Source organism: Drosophila ananassae, chromosome 2R (genome assembly GCF_017639315.1).
Source record: "Drosophila ananassae strain 14024-0371.13 chromosome 2R, ASM1763931v2, whole genome shotgun sequence".
NCBI lineage: Eukaryota > Metazoa > Arthropoda > Insecta > Diptera > Drosophilidae > Drosophila > Drosophila ananassae.
Genome location: NC_057928.1, coordinates 10,817,481 through 10,835,484, shown reverse-complemented (window position 1 = coordinate 10,835,484; position 18,004 = coordinate 10,817,481). Strand labels below are relative to the sequence as shown.

Sequence of the window (18,004 nt, the reverse complement as noted above, 5' to 3'; positions counted from 1 at the left end):
AAAATAAGTTTAATTGTAAATGATTTATTCTTTAATTTCTTATATAAAACAAATTCGATTTATACATTTTGCAAAATTGGCTTCAATAATTATTATTAATTACTAAATTAGCGGCTAACCATTATAGTATGTATAAAATTGTTTTGAATTTGCATAATAGACGTGTTTCAAATATACAATAGCGTTTATAAATAGTAATATAGGTGACCTCCTCTGCGCCAGAATGCATTTGAGTTATTTACAATAAAACGTTTGTAATGTTGTGCGTAGGTCTCACATTATTTTCTTTGCATTTTTTAACCTATCTTAGTAGTAAATTGAGCCTTATGCTAACTACAAGATATTCCTTTCGATAACTCCACCCCAGAAGGCACTCGCCATGATCCTCCATGAAACCTCCAGAGCCTCAGAGCCGATTCTAGTCAAATTTCTCCTGATTCGGCATACAGATGAAGAACTTGGAACACCAAAGATTAATCGCCTGCGAGGTGTCCGCCAGCCATTTCACCGGATTGTGAATGGTTAGATAGTAGACTGGAATACCGGACAGGATGATAAGCGTTCCAACGCCGACAGCACCGGGTGACTGGAAGCACGACGAGATCACCAGGAAGAGGCAGACGATCAGGTAGATGACGGGGAGTGCTAAACTAACCCGGATGGGTCGCTCCGTTTTCGGTTGTTTGTATCGCAGCCAGAGCAGTCCGGAGACCGAGATGAGCGTAAAGAGAGCCTCCACATAGCTCACGTAGTTGATCAACACATACATGTCCTTAATGAAAAGTAGCAGAACAGTAACCACACCCTGAAAAATACATAATTTTTAATTTAATGAGTGTATAAAATATAATATTTAATATTAAACTAACCAGGAAAATCAGGGAGGGTACTGGCGTCAGACAGTTAACGTTGATCAGGGAAATGGCTGCCGGCAAGTGACCATTCCTGGCCCCCACAAAGAACAGTCTGGACGAGGCAAATATGGCACCGTTCAGAGATCCAAAGGTGGAGCAGGCCACCGCAAACGGCATGATCCAGGCGAAGTAGCCAAGCATCTTGTCCCCAAAAGTCACAGCCACAGCATCCGAGGACAGAATCTCATCCGGCGAGAGCACCGAAAAGTATGCTATGTTTGTGATCATATAGATAATTGTCACAACGGGCAGGGAGATGCAGATGGCTTTTGGAAGATTGCGATACGGATCCTTGAGCTCCTCGGTGACAAAGTTGAGATAATTCCATCCCGAATACGAAAATAGGCCACTGTAGAAGGCCAGAGAGATGTAGCCGGGCGAGTAGAGTCCACCGGCAAATGGCTGCTCCCATAGTTCAGTTTTTCCGGCAAATAGCCACCAGACTCCGGCGCCAACGATCACCATTAAAGCAAGAACCTTGGTTCCCGTGAAAATATCCGTCACACGTGTCACCCACTTGACGTTGTAGCAGTTGATAACCGTCAGTACACCTAGGGGGCAAGAGGCGATCAATTAGTCTCACTCTCGACTGATTAATCCCGCCAGGCAGCGGCCTATCATCGGATCTTACATATCATGGCAGCCGCCAGCAGCTGAACAGCTCCGATAGGAGCCTCGCAGGAGGGCCAGAACGGTTTCAACAGATACTGGGCAAAGGTCAGGGCCGTGATGGCATTTCCCGTCGGCACCAGAATCAGCAGGGCCACCCACAGGTACAAGAATGCGGGCAGAGGTCCAAATGCTGTTCCAATATAAGCGTAATCACCTCCAGACTTGGGTATCATTGTGCCTGAAGAAGATAGTAATTTTCAAATTAATTATTCTATTAATTCTCAGTGTATTTTCTGCAAATACTTTTATCATATTTTTCTTGGTTTCAACATTGGATAACTGATAAGCTGACATAGTTCCTTCAAAGTTAAAACAATATTTGTATAAGAATCTCATTAAGAGATTAAATTAAATGGCAAATTATGTTATTTTAAGTACTATTAAGTAATATTCTAAGGTGCCAACGATATAGAGTTATCAATAGTGGTCTGTAATCAATAATATTTCAGTCTTAAGGAATTTGAAAACTCCCCAAGAAGATCTACTTCATTGCAGATCAAAATATGTACATATTTTTAATTAAAATTCCATTTTATAAAGTATGGAAAGTAGCTATTTTTACACCTTCTTACACTATAAGTAAGGTGAACTCCAAAAATAATTATGCATATTTGTGTCCGTTGAAAAATTTATGTAAATGGCTGTCTGCCAAACTTAAATTTGATTTAAAAAAAAACTGGTTTTTCTTAAAAAAAATAATCTCAAAAAAGATGACGCAAAAAATTTTCTCTTTTTGTGAGACGAAGTTCTCTTGAAAGAAACACAGATCTTTAAGGGGTTATTTAAAAATCGAAAGGGGTTGAAGGCATTTAAGTTAAGGGTGATCTTCTTATGGAAATTACGTGTTAATTTTGAAATAAAAAAATTATTTGTTGTCTGGCTCTGCTTTATAAGAAAAAGTCAAACTCTTACACCCCGAAATTCTGATTTTTTTAGACTTCCTCATATGGGGTCATCTTGATGGGCCCCAGCTAATTTCCATGCCTTTAATGTGTCTCCAGGGCAATTGGCTGAAGTACTCAGCTAATCTCAATAGACTCACGGCGGGACAGACATCTCATACATAACATTTCCGTTCTTTAGTTCCCTTAGATCTGATCCGATTTTAATTGGAACTAAGCTGATTATTCCCGTTTCCCTTACCAAAGGGGGCTTTTATTTTCAAGTGAATATTATAGCTTAAAGTCTATATATAAATTTAATTCAATAATTAAAACTTTAGAGATTAAAAAGATTGTATAAGCGGGAGACTTTACTTTTACTTTTTATTTGTTCAACAGATAATAACACATTCTTGTTAATTTTATTAAAAAGATTTTGCCTTAACCCCTTTTGGAACTATTTCCCGACCTCAGCACTTTTCCGTTGAATCTTCTTGTACTTGTCTTACACCTATGTAAACAGTAGCCCCCGCCTACTCCGGACTCATACACCTGTCCGGACCCAGACCATATGCTGACCCATGAAGTGCTGTCATAAGCCAGAACCAATAACTGCCACCTCTGCACAACCGTTGTTGACTGGGGCGTGGGCTTATTATCAAATAGAAACATATCACCATGAAAAAAGAAAAAAAGAGAAAAATTCCAAAAAGTGACCCCGTTTACACGGCTCATTACTCACCCAATTCTGCATAGCATAGAGCCCCCACCATACTGAGAACTCCGCAGAGAACCCAGACGATAAGGGACTGGCCAATGGAGCCGGAGTACAGGAGCACACCCTTGGGACTGACAAAGATTCCAGATCCCACGATGACACCAACAATGATGGCCACTCCGTCCAGCAGACTGATCTGTTTCTTCAGCTTCACCCCGGAACCCTGGCTGCCCGTTTCCGCCGTGGAGTTGTTCGGTTCCGCCGGTGGTACCTCGAACACCTGGCGAGGAATTAAAGAGTCGCTGGCCTGGATGCGCGCCATTTTTCGCGATATTTTCCGTACTACTATATAGCTCCGTATATGGTTTCCTTTTTTAAGTTTTTTTTTTTTATTTGTTTTTTATACTTATGGTAATTTTCCCGGTTTGCTGTTTTTGTTTCTATTTATTTTATGAACACAAGCCCATAGCTTTTATCGGGGTATTCTTTGGTTTTCGCTTTTTATTTTTTGTTTTTTTTTATCAACGTGCTTGGGGTGCCAGCGTGGAGCTTCGAATAGAGTTCAGTTCGTTTCAGTCCACATGGTTTATTTTTCTGTTTTTCTGTTTTGTTTGGCGCTTCACTTATTTGAGTACGCGTTGGGCTTCACTCTACAATATATTTTATTTTTATCGAAGAACGATAAGAACACACGTGGTTTTTATTTTTTGTTAATAGTTTTTAGGCACTTGAGGGTAGAGATGATGAATCTGAAGAATGGGGGAAAAAACGGTGTCTGAAAACATTTTTTTTTAAATAAAAAGTGCCATCGACGACTGGACTGCTCGACGCCCGCTCTGAGTATGATTTTAAGTTGGAAACTAAGTATGGTGTTACCCCCCTTATATGAGCGCTGCCTGCCGCTCTGTCGGCGTCGCTGTCGGAGTCACTTCAAACTTGGGCTTTGCAAATGCCTGTGTTTCTTTTTCTTTTAATTTTTCTTTTTTACTTTTATTTTTATGAGTAGCAGTAGCAGCTGCCGCCTCTCTTCTCTGGCGTTCTTCTTACCTGCCGAGTCAAACCGGCAATGTTGTTACCTGTATATGGCATTCGCTTTCTTCGTGTGGCATCCACTCGATAGCAGATAGCATGATGCAAGAACGGGCAAACATTTCATTACGAAGTTTCAAGATAAATATACATTTTTTTTTGCTTTTTTTTTCGACCGGCAGCAGCACGTGGGGCCGCCGAAGAGAAACTTTGCGCCCCCATATCGCTCTTAACCCGAACCCTGGCTCCTCTCTTACTTCTTAGTCATTGACCTTTTATGTACTATAAGTATGGCAGTATGGTAGGAATTCCATATCGGAATAAGATATGACACCAATCCTAATTAATTCTGATTTGCCCCACAAGTCCAGTAATGCCTGTCAGAAACTATTAACGGTCATTTTCGAAATGATCAGAACCGAAAAGCGCCAAAGCTTGAGATATTTATATTATTTATTTTAATTTATATTAAATATTAATATAGTTATATATTTTCTAATTATTTTTCATAATTTATATACTCTTACTCTTACTCTATTAACAGCTATCTGTACCTTAAAATCAGTGCCTACTTCCGGTAGAAAAGTAAGCGATATGAAACCCACTACTCCGTCTAGGGGCTATAAAGTGGCTCCGACATATCAGCTAATCAAGTATCTGGTTATTATTTTTTTTAAAGTAACCGCAGTGGAAGTGATTTTGGGATTTATGATTTCTGCGGTGCCACTCTATAGGGTTTCTTTCGACCCACTTTATTATCTTCTTTTGTAACTCATTTCACAAAAAGACTATTCGATTAAATTCGGTTAGGATGGGGAAACTTTTGTTAAACACTTGAGCGGATTATCATGGAATATGAGTACTATATATGGACAGAGGTACACTATGCGGAGGGGGCATTTGCCAGGCGCGTGCATTTGACATTTCAAACTGTGATAATTCAATTGTGAATCGTGAACTTTTAGTAGTCTGAGTTACTGTATGGATTAGCTGCCACCGATCCGGTCCCCCTTCTGCTTCCACCATAAAAAAATACTACAAACAATAAACAAAACAAGTGTATAGCGCCTCCACACATTATAGTAGTAGTAGCTCATCTCATGGATCAGTTCGTTTTAGGGTCCATGGAGTGAAGCTCCTCTGGTAATCTAATTGTAAAAGATACACACAGGGTGTCGCTATCTGTATCTGTATCTGTGTATCTGTATCTGTGGCCACAATTACTGTAGCCTCAGTTCGGGCCCCCGATCCAGTTGATTAACTGTGATTTCGTGTGACTTTTATTATCGGACGACTGTGGTGGCGGGATCTAGAATGCCTCTATACCCTAGGGTATAGGGTATTTCAAGTTCTCCCCAGATTAGTTAATCTAGGAGGTCCTTAATATTCTCTCAAGTTCTAGATATCAAGTTCAAGTTATAATTTTCTCAAACATCTATCTATTAGTTAAAAGTTATCTGGAAGTTCCTTAATATTTTATCTGCAAGGATTCGATATTATAATTCTTAAATCCTTTATTCAAGACCCCCTTCAAGGGTATTTAAATTTTTACCAGGGATTACCAAAGAGCCCTACCACTTTCATAAAATTTTAAATTTTGTTTCAAGTTTCGCGCGCCACAAAGTACACATGTGGCTGTGGATGGAGAGACATGATGGATCACTTCCATATGCAATTTTCGTTAATATTTCGATGTCGCTTTCATCAGATCGTGCCACGAGTCATGGGTTTTCATGATCACCATTAAAGTGTATTACAAATCTGACTACATTTTCCATACGGACATTGTAAGTGATTATTTTTAGACGATACAAATTTCATCTCTAAAACTTAGATGGTGTCGGACGAGAGCATTTTGTTTTCATAGTCGATAGAAGATAGTCCAACCATAATTTGAAACGACACTTAATTACGATTTAAACCATTTGAAATCCATTTTACCCGTTAGTTGAACAAACGCAACCCATTCGCACTGATAACCCGAAACAGACTGATACGAATACGAGTTCACCCGTTTGCCGTTTGCTCTGACGGGCGAGAATAAAATTCGAGCCCAAAAAAGCTTTAATAAAATAATAAAGGAACAAAATATGTAAATCCGAAAAATTTGTTTTTGTTTCTAGCTGACAATTGTTCGCCGTTGTATGAGTGAGGTGAGGTAAACGACAATGGTCTGTCTCCAAAACATAAACAAGTGTATTTGTCTCTTTGGAAAGGCGTCCATTACGCATGCCCCCACTTCCTAAGAGTCCGAGCAATGAAGAGAGCTATGCAGGTTGCATTTGGCATGCACACAGTTTCTAAAAACGACAGTGTTCATAAAAATAGTTCCAAAGGAAATACAATTTATAAATATACTGTGGCCCATGGAAAATCATTCATATGAACTTCAATTGGCACAACAATCTCTTACATTTTAGAATGTATTTCTTATTTACATAGACAGAAAACTTTACAATTTCGCACTTAATTTAATCGCCCAAGACAGGCAGTTTAAACACTTTGGCCGTGTTGTCCTCGGAGACACTTAGCAGCAGATTATCCTGAGGCTTGTGCGAAAACTCATAAATGTGGTAGTAGTGTCCTGTGAGCGTAAATTTCAGCGAACCTGTTCGAGCGTCAAAGCCATTAAGGTTGCCCTGTGACGTGGCCGCCAGAATCGTGTGGTCATTCAGCCATTTCATTCTACAATACAACCATAAAATGAAATTGAAATTTTATATTATAGGCAGGTTGTTTGACTTCAAGTATAAATACGAACCTTAAGACACCGTCGTTAGGCACTGGGCTCTCGCATATCGTCCGCAAAGTATACTTGGTATAGTCCCAAACGGATATTTGACCGTCCAGCGAACCACACGCAAACAGTTTCAGTTCCGCCGAAGATGGCGCAAAGGCTATGCATTCAATGCCGTGTTCCGATTGAACCGTACTAACAGGTCCATTATTTGTGCAGAATAGAATTTTACCTGAAAGGATGGCGTTTTAAAAATGATTTTGCTAAATTAATCATATAGTTTTGGGTATGCTACTCACCTGAGCCCTCGGCGCAAATGTAAAAGGGGGATTCCCGTTCACAGGCCACTACTGCGTGTGTTATCTCCCCAAATCCCATTGGATGCGCCTCGTTGACCTCCATCAGCACCTGGCATGACTTCAGATCCCACAGCTTCACCGTACCATTCATGTAAACGGTGAACAACTTCTTTCCGTCGCCACTAAGCTCTCCAGATTCGCAACGAGAACCCTGGCCGGCGAGGATCTTGCAATCACCGCTTGGAATGCGCCACACAAACACCTCCCCGCTATCACTGCCGGCTATAAGGACATGAGCACCGCGATGCCAGAAGAGCCAGGACATATCGCTCATTGAATATTCCCAGACTTTGGTCAAAATGGGTCGCTCGTCACGCTGTTCGCTGACTTTAAATACGTACAACTCGCCGGAAAGGTCACCAGTGGCCAGGTAAGCGCCATCGTGACTAAAATGCGCTTCAGTTACGGTGTCTTTGTGGTCCTTAATCTCGTAGAGCACCTCGCCAGTGCTAACGTCCCACACGTAGGCACGGTCATCCTCGCTGCCGGTTACTGCCCAGTTGTGCGTGGGATGAAGGCTGCAGGCGAATACGGGAGCTTTGTGGTAGCGAAAGGTAAACAGAGCCTCGTCTTTTATAGCCGCTATTCGTTCCCGGTCACGTAGCTCCTCCTCGTCAACCTCCTCGTCGTCGTCATGAATTCCCAAACGAGCCTCCAACTGCTCCAAAGTTATTTCTTCCATTTCGTCGTCATTCTCGTCAAGTGGCTGCTCTCCGTCCAGTTCGATCTCTTCCAGCAACTCGTCGTCACCGTCGTCAAAGTCAGGGCGATGTGGAGGCGTGTTCTCCCGCATCACTGGGCCTGTGTATCCTTATTTAGTAAAATAAAAATAAAACAATCGCAGTCGCCACACGTGCTTGCTGAAAAGAGCAGTGTTGGTAAATGTTGTATGTTTCTTGAGTGCTAGAAATGCAAAAATGTGTTTAAAATTCGCGCCAACCGATATACCTTTTAAATTATATGTATATATAATTTAAATATATACATATTTAAATATGTATATATTTAAATATATATATATAAAATATATAATATCGGTTTTTCATATTTTTCATATTTGTAACCTCAGTTTTTCTTTAGAATTTTTCATAATTAGTGTCACGCTAGTATTGTCATTATTTAATAAACACATAATTTGTCCCACCTCTAACGGTTTCACGCTAGTATTTATTGATAGTATTTAAATAACACTTAATTTCTCCCACCACTAACGGTTCCACGCTAGTATTTTTTGGCAGTATTTAAATAACACTTAATTTCTTCCACCTCTAACAGCAACCCTACGTGTCAGCTCATGCGTCGGTGTAAATACTGAGTTTTTTTTAAATTCGCGGCGTACAAATTTGTGCAATTTGGCAGCAGCAGCAACAGCAGGAGCTTACCGCAAGCTCCATTACACGTAGCTGATTGGTTGTAGATACCCTGGAAGAGGAGCCGGAAGGGGAAGCCGCATCAGCTGGAGTGCTGCCGGAGGAAAAGTGCAAACTACCATAGGAAATACAATAAATAACATATTTAGGATATGGCGGGTCAAAAGTTCCAGTACGATGAGAGCGGCGGAACATTCTACTACTTTGTGTTATCATTCCTGGCCCTCATACTGATACCCACGACGATTTATTATTGGCCACGTAAAAAGAAAGAAGGTTAGTAGTGCCGCTGCCGCAGCCGCAGCCGCTGCCCACCACAGTCGCCTTTAAAATCTCCCTGCTCGTCGCTCTCATTTTCTACTCATCCACCTGCAGCTGTTTGTGGGTGTGTGTGGTTGTGTGTTTGTGTGTACGTTTAGCTTTCCTCTCCTATAGTGTTGTGTCCACTGCTGAAATGGACACGTTCCAATAACTTATTCTAACAACGTCAGCTCAGAAATTGGGAATCTTGGAGTCTACAGTGTCGTCGTATTGGTGAAAGCTGCGATTACCGCAGCAAAGACGGGTCGAGCATGCGACTCTCTCTTCGCTCTTTCGTCAATTGGGACACTGTCGCCGCTCCAAAAGTTTATGCGTCGGAAAGATCAGGGACATGTTTTTTTATTCCGATCTACGAAATGGATCATTAAATCTGATGAATATTTGGGTCAAGAGTCAGATTGTAGAATTAGTAGAGTATTTATTTTGTAAAGAGGTATTAAGTAATGTCTCATTCCAGATCCGGGAAAATCAAAGGAAGAGTGCCAGTGCGCCGACTGCCTAAAGAAGAAAAGGATTCTGGCCAACGCAGAACCATACAGAGCCCTGAAATCATGGACCATCAAGCTAACCATCGTGCTGGGATGGGCCCTACTGCTCTTCCTCACATACCGCGTCTCACAGTTCGATTACGAGATGGCCAGCTTCGATCCGTTCGAAATTCTGGGTGTTCCGCCATCCTCATCCCAGGCGGAGATCAAGAAAGCCTATTACCGACTGTCCAAGGTGCTGCATCCGGACAAAGAGACCGGTGACGAGAAGTCCTTCATGATGCTGAGCAAAGCCTATCAGGCTCTAACAGATGAAGTGGCCAAGGAGAACTACGAAAAGTATGGAAATCCCGATGGCCCCGGTGCCATGTCGTTCGGCATTGCTCTGCCCTCGTGGATCGTCGAGAAAGAGAATAGTGTTTGGGTGTTGGGTCTGTATGGTCTGGTGTTTATGGTGGCTATGCCATCGGCGGTGGGTGTGTGGTGGTATCGTTCCATTCGCTTCAGTGGCGACAAAGTCCTTCTCGACACCACTCAGATGTACTTCTACTTCATTCACAAGACACCGCACATGCTGTTGAAGCGCGCCCTCATGGTGTTGGCTGCCAGTTTGGAGTTCGATAAGCGACACAATTCGCAAGTGCAGGAACGGCAGTCGGATAACGATGAAGTGCCCGCTGTGAGTAACTTTACTGACCATTTAACCAAATACTTCCGTATTCATAAATATGTCTTCCATCTATGTAGCTAATCCGGCAGCTGCCGAACCTTAATGAAAAGTGCAAGGAGCATCCATTGTGCCGGATGTATTCGATCAAGGCACGCGCCATTCTCCACGCTCACCTAAGCCGGATTCCACTCAACCCAGAGACCCTGGAACGAGATCGTCAGTTCGTGGTGAAAAAGTGTCCTTATCTAGTCCAAGAAATGGTTTCCTGTGTCCACCAGCTGGTCATGATGGCGTATGCTAGGCGTGTACCCCGCCTCCCAAGCATTGAAACGATCGAGAACTGCATGAAAATGTCGCCGATGATCATCCAGGGACTGTGGGAGTTCAAGTCGCCGCTACTGCAGCTGCCCCACCTCACCGAGGACCATCTGTACTTCATGAACAAGAAGAGGCATGTGAAGAATCTCCAGCAATTCGCCCAGCTAAAGCCGGAGGAGAGCCGAACGCTGCTAAAAAATCTGACAGACTTTGAGTATGAGAACACCATGAAGGTGCTGGGCAAGATGCCGTTGATCGATTTCTCCATTCGATGCGAGGTAATTGATGACGAGAACACCAATGTGGTCACCGCGGGAGCTATAGTTACTGTTACTGTTACCCTGGAGCGCAAGGACATGAAGACGTTGTTCGGGGATACAAAGGCCCCGGAGAAGCAGGGAATAAACGATGATGCTAACGAAGAGGCTGCTGGAGATGATGATGATGCGGCTGCTACAGCTGTTCCAGCCAAAAAGACCTCCGCTTGGGCTAAGCCACGCAAGGGAGGCAAGGGAAAGGGTGGCAAAAAGCCCGCCCAGAACCAGAAAAACAATCAGAAGAAGGCTCCACCAAAGGCCACTGCGGCTGCTGCGGCTGCTACTGCCGCCGCTTCCGAGGATCAAACGGCAACGGGCAATTCGGACGCTGAATCAGATGCGGGTGGAGCTGATAACAGCGATATCGAATCTGCCGCATGCAGTGGCAGTGAGGATGAGGAGAAGGGCAATAAGAACCACTCCTCGCTGGATGACGACGACGACGAGGAGTGGGAGCGCCTCCAAGCGAAGCTCAATAAACGAGAGCGTCTGGAGGGCAAATCGAGGCTCTCGCACACCGTCCACTGTCCGTTTTTCCCCGAGGAGAAGCAAGAGTATTGGTGGACCTACATCTGCGACCGGAAGTCTCGCACCCTGCTTACCGCACCCTACCATGTGACCAATCTGGTCGAAAAGGAGGAGATCCAGCTGAAGTTTACAGCACCCCGTTGGCCCGGTGTCTACACCTTCACTGTGTGCCTGAGATCAGGTAAGTTCTGTTAACAAATAATTGCACTAATAATTGTTACTAATTTCCATTTTTCATATATAGACTCCTATCTGGGCATGGACCAGCAGCAGGAGCTGAAACTGGACGTGCAGAAGGCGCCCGTACCACCGACGGATCATCCCCAGTGGGATCTGAGCGAATCGGAGCCAGAGCACAACGATCAGCAGGAGAACCTGAGCGACTACACCACAGACACGTCCGACGAGGAGGATAGCGACTAGATTGGGAAGGTTTTTTGGACAGTTGGGTCTCCACTATCTGTTTTTGGGACGGAAGAAGCCTCTTTGTTTTCCTTTTAGTAAATGAGTTTTGTGTCACGGAGAAGGAGGATGAGGAGGCCCCGATGCGAGAGCGACCTTCCTTCGCATTTTTACTAGTTTTGTAATGGAAAATATCCCGAAATAGAGCGTAAATAACTATAAAAAAAAAAAAAAACAAGAACAAGAAAAACAAAAACTTCATTTTACCGTGTACTGTACCACTAACCATACAACATATAGACTTCTCATTTCATACAACGAAAATGGACGCAAAAATTTCTTGCGACAGGCCCCCGGAGGCCCCAGAGAGAATCTTACTCTCATTCTTACGCTCATTTTTACGCTCATAATCTCATTTAACTTTTTTGGTTGTTCAGTCGCAGAGAGGCGCATCATCAAGAAGGTTCTTCTGCGGTTTAACCGATCTTTATATGTATGCGTGCTCACACATTCACACACACGGTTTCATGTGTGCGTTGGATTTCGTTTTGAAACCAGCTAAAATTTTTGATTTTTGTAACTTTACAGGCATGCTACCCTAAGAAAATTGGGATAAACATTATACGCTAATGATGAAAAAAATATGTTTTACATATTAATATTTCAACCTATATTTTATATTTGTTATGGAATGCGATTAAGTGGTAGCTGTAAAATGTTTTTCACATATATATATGCATATGTCAACGAATGCATTAAAATTTATATATTAAGGTAGAAACAGGGTATATTTCAGTCGATTGCTTTTAAGTTGTTGTAGTTCTGCCAGCGGATGGTGTTCCATACCCTTCTGATAGATGATTTTTGTGGAGTGAGAATAAACAAAAACAGCTGATTTTTTGTTTCCGTGGGCATCAGTAGGGTATGCAAGAACCATGAAAATAACAACAGTGAAATTTGGGTTTTAAATAAAAGCGACTGAAAGATACCCTGTCTAAGTACAATGATTTTTAATTGTTCGTAAATATATAAATACGTAATTTCGTAAATATATATGTGAAGCATTTTACTGCTGCCATCTAATCGTATTCCTAAATATGTATAAAAAGTATGATATATAAAAATATATAATATAAAATATAATAAAATTTTTTCACACTCCCAACTCCCATTTTCTTAGGGTAGCATGCCTGTAAAGTTACAAAAATCAAAAATTTTAGCTGGTTTCAAAACGAAATCCAACGCACACATGAAACCGTGTGTGTGAATGTGTGAGCACGCATACATATAAAGATCGGTTAAACCGCAGAAGAACCTTCTTGATGATGCGCCTCTCTGCGACTGAACAACCAAAAAAGTTAAATGAGATTATGAGCGTAAAAATGAGCGTAAGAATGAGAGTAAGATTCTCTCTGGGGCCTCCGGGGGCCTGTCGCAAGAAATTTTTGCGTCCATTTTCGTTGTATGAAATGAGAAGTCTATATGTTGTATGGTTAGTGACTGTACTAAACATAATAATAATGTACTGTATATTTAATTATTTGGATACAAGAACTAAAAGTGAGACACGTAATCATAAGTCTATTTATTGGTTTAATGGTTATATAATATAACTGAAAATTATCATCATCGGGATTTTTTCGTTTTCACAATTTTTTTTACACAAAAATCTAACTAACGTTCCACAAACTTTCAAATATTTTATTAATTGCACAATAATTGTATTATAATTACCTAAAAATTTTGAATCTAAATCACTGAAATGTTTTTGTTTTCATTTTGTTTCATTTTTCCATGATTAAAAGTTCGAAAAAAAACATTATTTCATTAAAAATTGAACAATTTTTTTTTATTTTCAGTTAACTATTTAAAAAAAATGAAAATTAAAGCGATGCAGCCGTTCGCTCACTTTCCAATAAGAGAGCTGATTGAGAATCGGAGGAAGTAGTAGCCGGAGGATGTTGGATGTCTCCGACAGATGGCGATGTTTCCGGGGTCGTCAGGGCAACCTGTGGCGTTAGGGTCGCGTTGGGGGTGGGATAAGAAAGGTTATTTAATAAGAATTGTCACAAAAGGCCCTTAATCTAGGGTTCGATACCCGTCACCATGTTCGCTATTAGTGGGTTCTTGTGTCTATTTACAAAACTTTAGATATTATTGGCTAAATGTGCATTTTTTTTTTAGGATGTGCGTATGAATGAGTGTTTTTTTTTTTATATCTTATGCAGATGCCATGTTTTGGGTTTCTCATGTCGATGGTTCGTTTTTTGGGGGGCAGGTTACAGTTATTCCTCTTTCTCGCTTTCTTCCTCCGAAGATTCTTCTTCACTTTCAACTTTCTCCTCCGCTTTACTGCTATCCTGTTCTTCTGTCTTCTCTTGTTTTTCTTCAGTGGTTTCTTCCGACTTTTCTTCGGCATCTTTTTCGCTAGATTCTTTTTCAACAGTCTCCTCTTTTCCTAAATCTTTATCCGTTTCTGCTTTGCTCTCTTTGGTCGCATCTTCCTCAGTACTTTCTTTAGTCTCATCGTTGGCTTCACCTTCTTCGGTTTTTTCTTTGTCGTCTTCCTCTTCAGAAGACTCTTCATCAGCGTCCTCTTCTTCGGTCTTATTTTCAGTTTCTTTTTCATCCTCCTCGGACTTTTCTTTGCTTTCTTCTTCAGATTCTTCTTTGGTTTCTTCCTCCTTAGATTCTTCTTTGGTTTCTTTCTCCTCAGATTCTACTTTGGTTTCTTTCTCCTCAGATTCTACTTTGGTTTTTTCCTCTTTAGATTCTTCTTTGCCTTCATCCTCTTTAGATTCTTCTTTGCCTTCATCCTCTTTAGATTCTACTTTACCTTCATCCTCTTTAGATTCTTCTTTGGTTTCTTTCTCCTCAGATTCTTCTTTGGTTTCTTTCTCCTCAGATTCTACTTTGGTTTTTTCCTCTTTAGATTCTTCATTGGCTTCATCCTCTTTAGATTCTTCTTTGGTTTCTTTCTTCTCAGATTCTTCTTTGCCTTTATCCTCTTTAGATTCTACTTTACCTTCATCCTCTTTAGATTCTTCTTTGGTTTCTTCATCCTTAGATTCTTCTTTGGTTTCTTCCTCCTTAGATTCTTCTTTGGTTTCTTCCTCCTTCGATTCATCTTTGGTTTCTTCCTCCTTAGATTCTTCTTTGGTTTCTTCCTCCCCAGATTTCTCCTCTCCTTCATCGTCTTTAGATTCTTCTTTCGTGTCATCCCCTTCGGATTCTTCTTTCGTTTCATTCTCAGCCTTCTCCGATTTCTCTAAAGGAACATCAAGATTAGAGCTTGGAGCAGATTCCTTCGAAGGCTTACTATCTTTACCTGCATCTTCTTCCGCCTTCTCTTCTGTCTCAGTCTGAGGGTGGTGGGTGGTGGTTGGGTGGTGGTGGTGCGTGCACATGATTGTGGTGGGTAGTTATTGGTGGGTGGGTGGAGGTGAAAATATATACAGATACAAGATCAGAAAAGTACAGGGCAAGTGGGGCAACTGGGGTCCATGCACATCCTTATTACAGTCTTTTTACCTTATCAGTGGTGTCCTCTTCCTTGGCGCCATCTTCTGCGCCTTCGGGCTTCTCCTCGCCGTCCTCGTCCTTGTTCTTCGAAGAAACTCGCAGACATTAGAGATGCATTTTAGCTGAAGATCAGCACCTACTCCTACTCCTAATTGCTTTAGAGCCAACATGCGATGTTAGGATTGTGGGTTAGAGATTCGGTTAGAATTTGGTTAGAAAAACAAGCTTGCTGGCGGTTATACTCTTTCAGTTAATACAAATATATTTCGTTTTATTACACGGGCAGCGTATTTCTTTTTTATGTTTAAGCATTAACATAAACGGCTGCACAAAAGTCTCAGCTCTAAACACTCCAAATAGATCCAACTTAGGCCTAAAAGTGCTGCTACAAGATGGTACATATATTGCTGTTGGATGTAAGTCAGTGAATGATTATAAATATTTTGATTAAAATTGTCTTTTCCTCGGGGTTAACACAACTGATAGATGGGATGGGCTAGCCCTCGCTTAAATACGTTCGTAAACTTAAGATTAAGAACCGCAGTCGTTAAAAATTAAAACACATTTTGAAAATGTCAAAAAATAGAACATTCTTTCTCATCCTAATCCTGAATAATGTGGTGGAACTATGGTTGCAATTATGGTAGTTAATTTTAAGATATTATATTCCAAAATATCCCTAAAGTTCAACCAATTTTTTAGGATTAGAAAGTAAGATAAATAGAGAGAGTTGGTAGTGTCGGTGCTGTTAGTACGGCTTTAGTTTGCTGTTAATTCTATTGCTGTTGATTGCAGGATGCTGGCTGCTGTACGGGCAATAAGCTGAAGTTCAAACCTCCGCCTTCTCCGCCGTCTCGCCGTTGGTGTCGCCCTCTCCCCCCTCCGGCTTGTCCTTGTCCTCGGACTCTCCCTCCGCTTCAGCCTCCTCCTTCTTGGCCTCGCCGTTCTCCTGCTTCAGTTCGATCTGGGCGGTGCTAACAGCCGTGGTGTCTGCCGGGGCCAACTTGAGGAACACCTCCAGGGTGTCGATCTCGTTGGCCATGTCGAAGGCGTCATAGTCGCCGCAGTAGTCCTCATCATTGAAGATCTGCGGTGGCAGGGGGTGACGGGGCTCCGGGTCGCTGACAGTGCCGCCGTTGCTCGTCGATTTGTTCTGCATCAGCTCCTTCTCGGACTCCTTGCCGGGCTCCGTGATGTCCACCGTGTCATACTGGATGTTCTTGCTGTCGAGGATCATGAGAACGCGCTGTTGGCGCTTCTTCACCTGCGGGGCGATACAAAAATTAATAACAGTCTTACTGCCAGCCCAGCCTTAGATAAGGCTGATAAGGAAACCTAATTGAAATATGTTTGTAGGGTGTTGCACTTATCCGATAAAAAGTTGTAGTTATTTTCCTTTCATTTTTTATACGATTTTTTTCATAGAAAGCCACAAAAGATGTAAACAAAGACATTGTTGTGTAGACTGGAACACAATGTCCGTTATGTTGTGGCGAACTTCGAGAACAAAGAAGATGGCACTGGAAAGCCGGTGGAACGATGAATCACGCACGCACACTCACACTCACACCACTAACAGAAAGAGAGTGGCCCACGCAGCTTTCGATCAATGGATAATGAATTCTTTTTTCTGGCATGTAGGATTTACAGTTTCACAGACAAATAAGCTTATATGGGCAATGAAATGTTTGCGGTCGTTGGTGCTCTTCTTCTTGCCACCACCACCACCACACCTATACTCACGCACACCTAGTCAATCAAAATACCCACTTGCTGTTGTCGTTTCGACTGTACAAACACTCGTACATACATACATACATCATCTACATACATACATATATCATCACGCATCAGTGTTGGCAATTTGATTTTACAAAATAATTAAGATAATAATAATAATTATTTTAAATATATATATTTAAAATATTTATATTTATTTGAAAGGCATAAACTTTATAGATCAGGGAAATTTTCGGATCTGACACACACACACAGAAACAAGTGATGGGTTGAGGAATAAAATAGAATCTGCAATGCATATCGGCACCCCCGCTGTTCCTCCACCCACTTGTTTTATTAGCTTTTTTTTTTTTATCTATGTTTGTTGGTAATAACAGGGCCAAACATTCCAATAACATGACATGCCACTCGCTTGAACCCCGCCCTCCGCCCAGCCTCGCCCATGATGACAAACACTCACCTCCTTATTGCCGGACATGCCGCTGACGTAGACTTTGAGTACCATGATTGCAGTTAATAATAATATTGTTGATTTCAGGCGCTATTTCAATACACTGGCTGGCTGGCTACTTTCACAGCGATTAAGAATATTTTTAGATCCTCTTTCTTTCTTTTTTCCTAGAGGCGGCCTCTACGTAATGTTTTCACTCAACCGGACGCCGATTATATGCCTGTTGCGGTTGCGGAAGAATGCAGTCTTCTCTTAAGCGGCCAAGTCGCGGATAAAATAAGGCAATTGTCGCTTGCAAAAGTGCAAATAAATTTAATATTTATCAAGTGTGGAGGAAATTATTTCCTACTTTGTCGATATATACCGATATCCAGATATGTTTATATCGAACTAGTTAGCCCACTAACGATATTCTTGAACTAGTTCCAACCCTGAATCGAGAGCGATTATAATAAAACTAAGCTTATTATTTTAAATCGTCAATGTTAGGAAAATATTTTTATTAGCTAAACAAAAATTTTATACATTTTTGGTCCGCCTCTAAGAAGCTATCTTTGTGGAGCTGTA

The 18,004-nt window shown here is 41.6% G+C and overlaps 4 protein-coding genes across 11 annotated transcripts; 1 reads left to right on the top strand and 3 right to left on the bottom strand.

Annotated features, from left to right (window-relative positions):
- Positions 1-4: 4 nt before the first annotated feature.
- Positions 5-3,531, bottom strand: LOC6506434 (Y+L amino acid transporter 2). The gene is made up of 4 exons (XM_001957849.4): positions 3,210-3,531; positions 1,546-1,764; positions 870-1,465; positions 5-805 (listed from the first exon to the last, which is right to left on the bottom strand). The coding sequence occupies exons 1-4, from the start codon at positions 3,505-3,507 to the stop codon at positions 419-421; spliced, it is 1,500 nt and encodes a 499-aa protein (XP_001957885.1). The 5' UTR covers positions 3,508-3,531; the 3' UTR covers positions 5-418.
- Positions 3,532-6,623: 3,092 nt separating this feature from the next.
- On the bottom strand, positions 6,624-8,217 carry LOC6506433 (angio-associated migratory cell protein). The gene is made up of 3 exons (XM_001957850.4): positions 7,251-8,217; positions 6,976-7,183; positions 6,624-6,899 (listed from the first exon to the last, which is right to left on the bottom strand). The coding sequence occupies exons 1-3, from the start codon at positions 8,101-8,103 to the stop codon at positions 6,686-6,688; spliced, it is 1,275 nt and encodes a 424-aa protein (XP_001957886.1). The 5' UTR covers positions 8,104-8,217; the 3' UTR covers positions 6,624-6,685.
- A 324-nt stretch (positions 8,218-8,541) lies between these two features.
- LOC6493505 (translocation protein SEC63 homolog) lies at positions 8,542-11,974 on the top strand. Its single transcript, XM_001957851.4, has 4 exons — positions 8,542-8,956; positions 9,459-10,168; positions 10,237-11,503; positions 11,567-11,974. Exons 1-4 carry the CDS (start codon positions 8,833-8,835, stop codon positions 11,743-11,745), a joined length of 2,280 nt encoding a protein of 759 aa, XP_001957887.1. The 5' UTR covers positions 8,542-8,832; the 3' UTR covers positions 11,746-11,974.
- A 1,577-nt stretch (positions 11,975-13,551) lies between these two features.
- On the bottom strand, positions 13,552-17,831 carry LOC6506432 (SH3 domain-binding glutamic acid-rich protein homolog). Of its 8 annotated transcripts, none has more exons than XM_044714733.1 (5): positions 17,447-17,831; positions 16,082-16,510; positions 15,256-15,330; positions 15,053-15,086; positions 13,552-14,992 (listed from the first exon to the last, which is right to left on the bottom strand). In XM_044714733.1, exons 1-5 carry the CDS (start codon positions 17,489-17,491, stop codon positions 14,010-14,012), a joined length of 1,566 nt encoding a protein of 521 aa, XP_044570668.1. In that variant the 5' UTR covers positions 17,492-17,831; the 3' UTR covers positions 13,552-14,009. The 8 variants fall into 8 exon arrangements, with proteins under 8 accessions (XP_044570668.1, XP_032309727.1, XP_044570666.1 ...); XM_032453836.2 differs by lacking the exon at positions 17,447-17,831 and adding an exon at positions 17,017-17,073; XM_044714731.1 differs by lacking the exon at positions 17,447-17,831 and adding an exon at positions 16,809-16,939.
- Between the last annotated feature and the right edge of the window lie 173 nt (positions 17,832-18,004).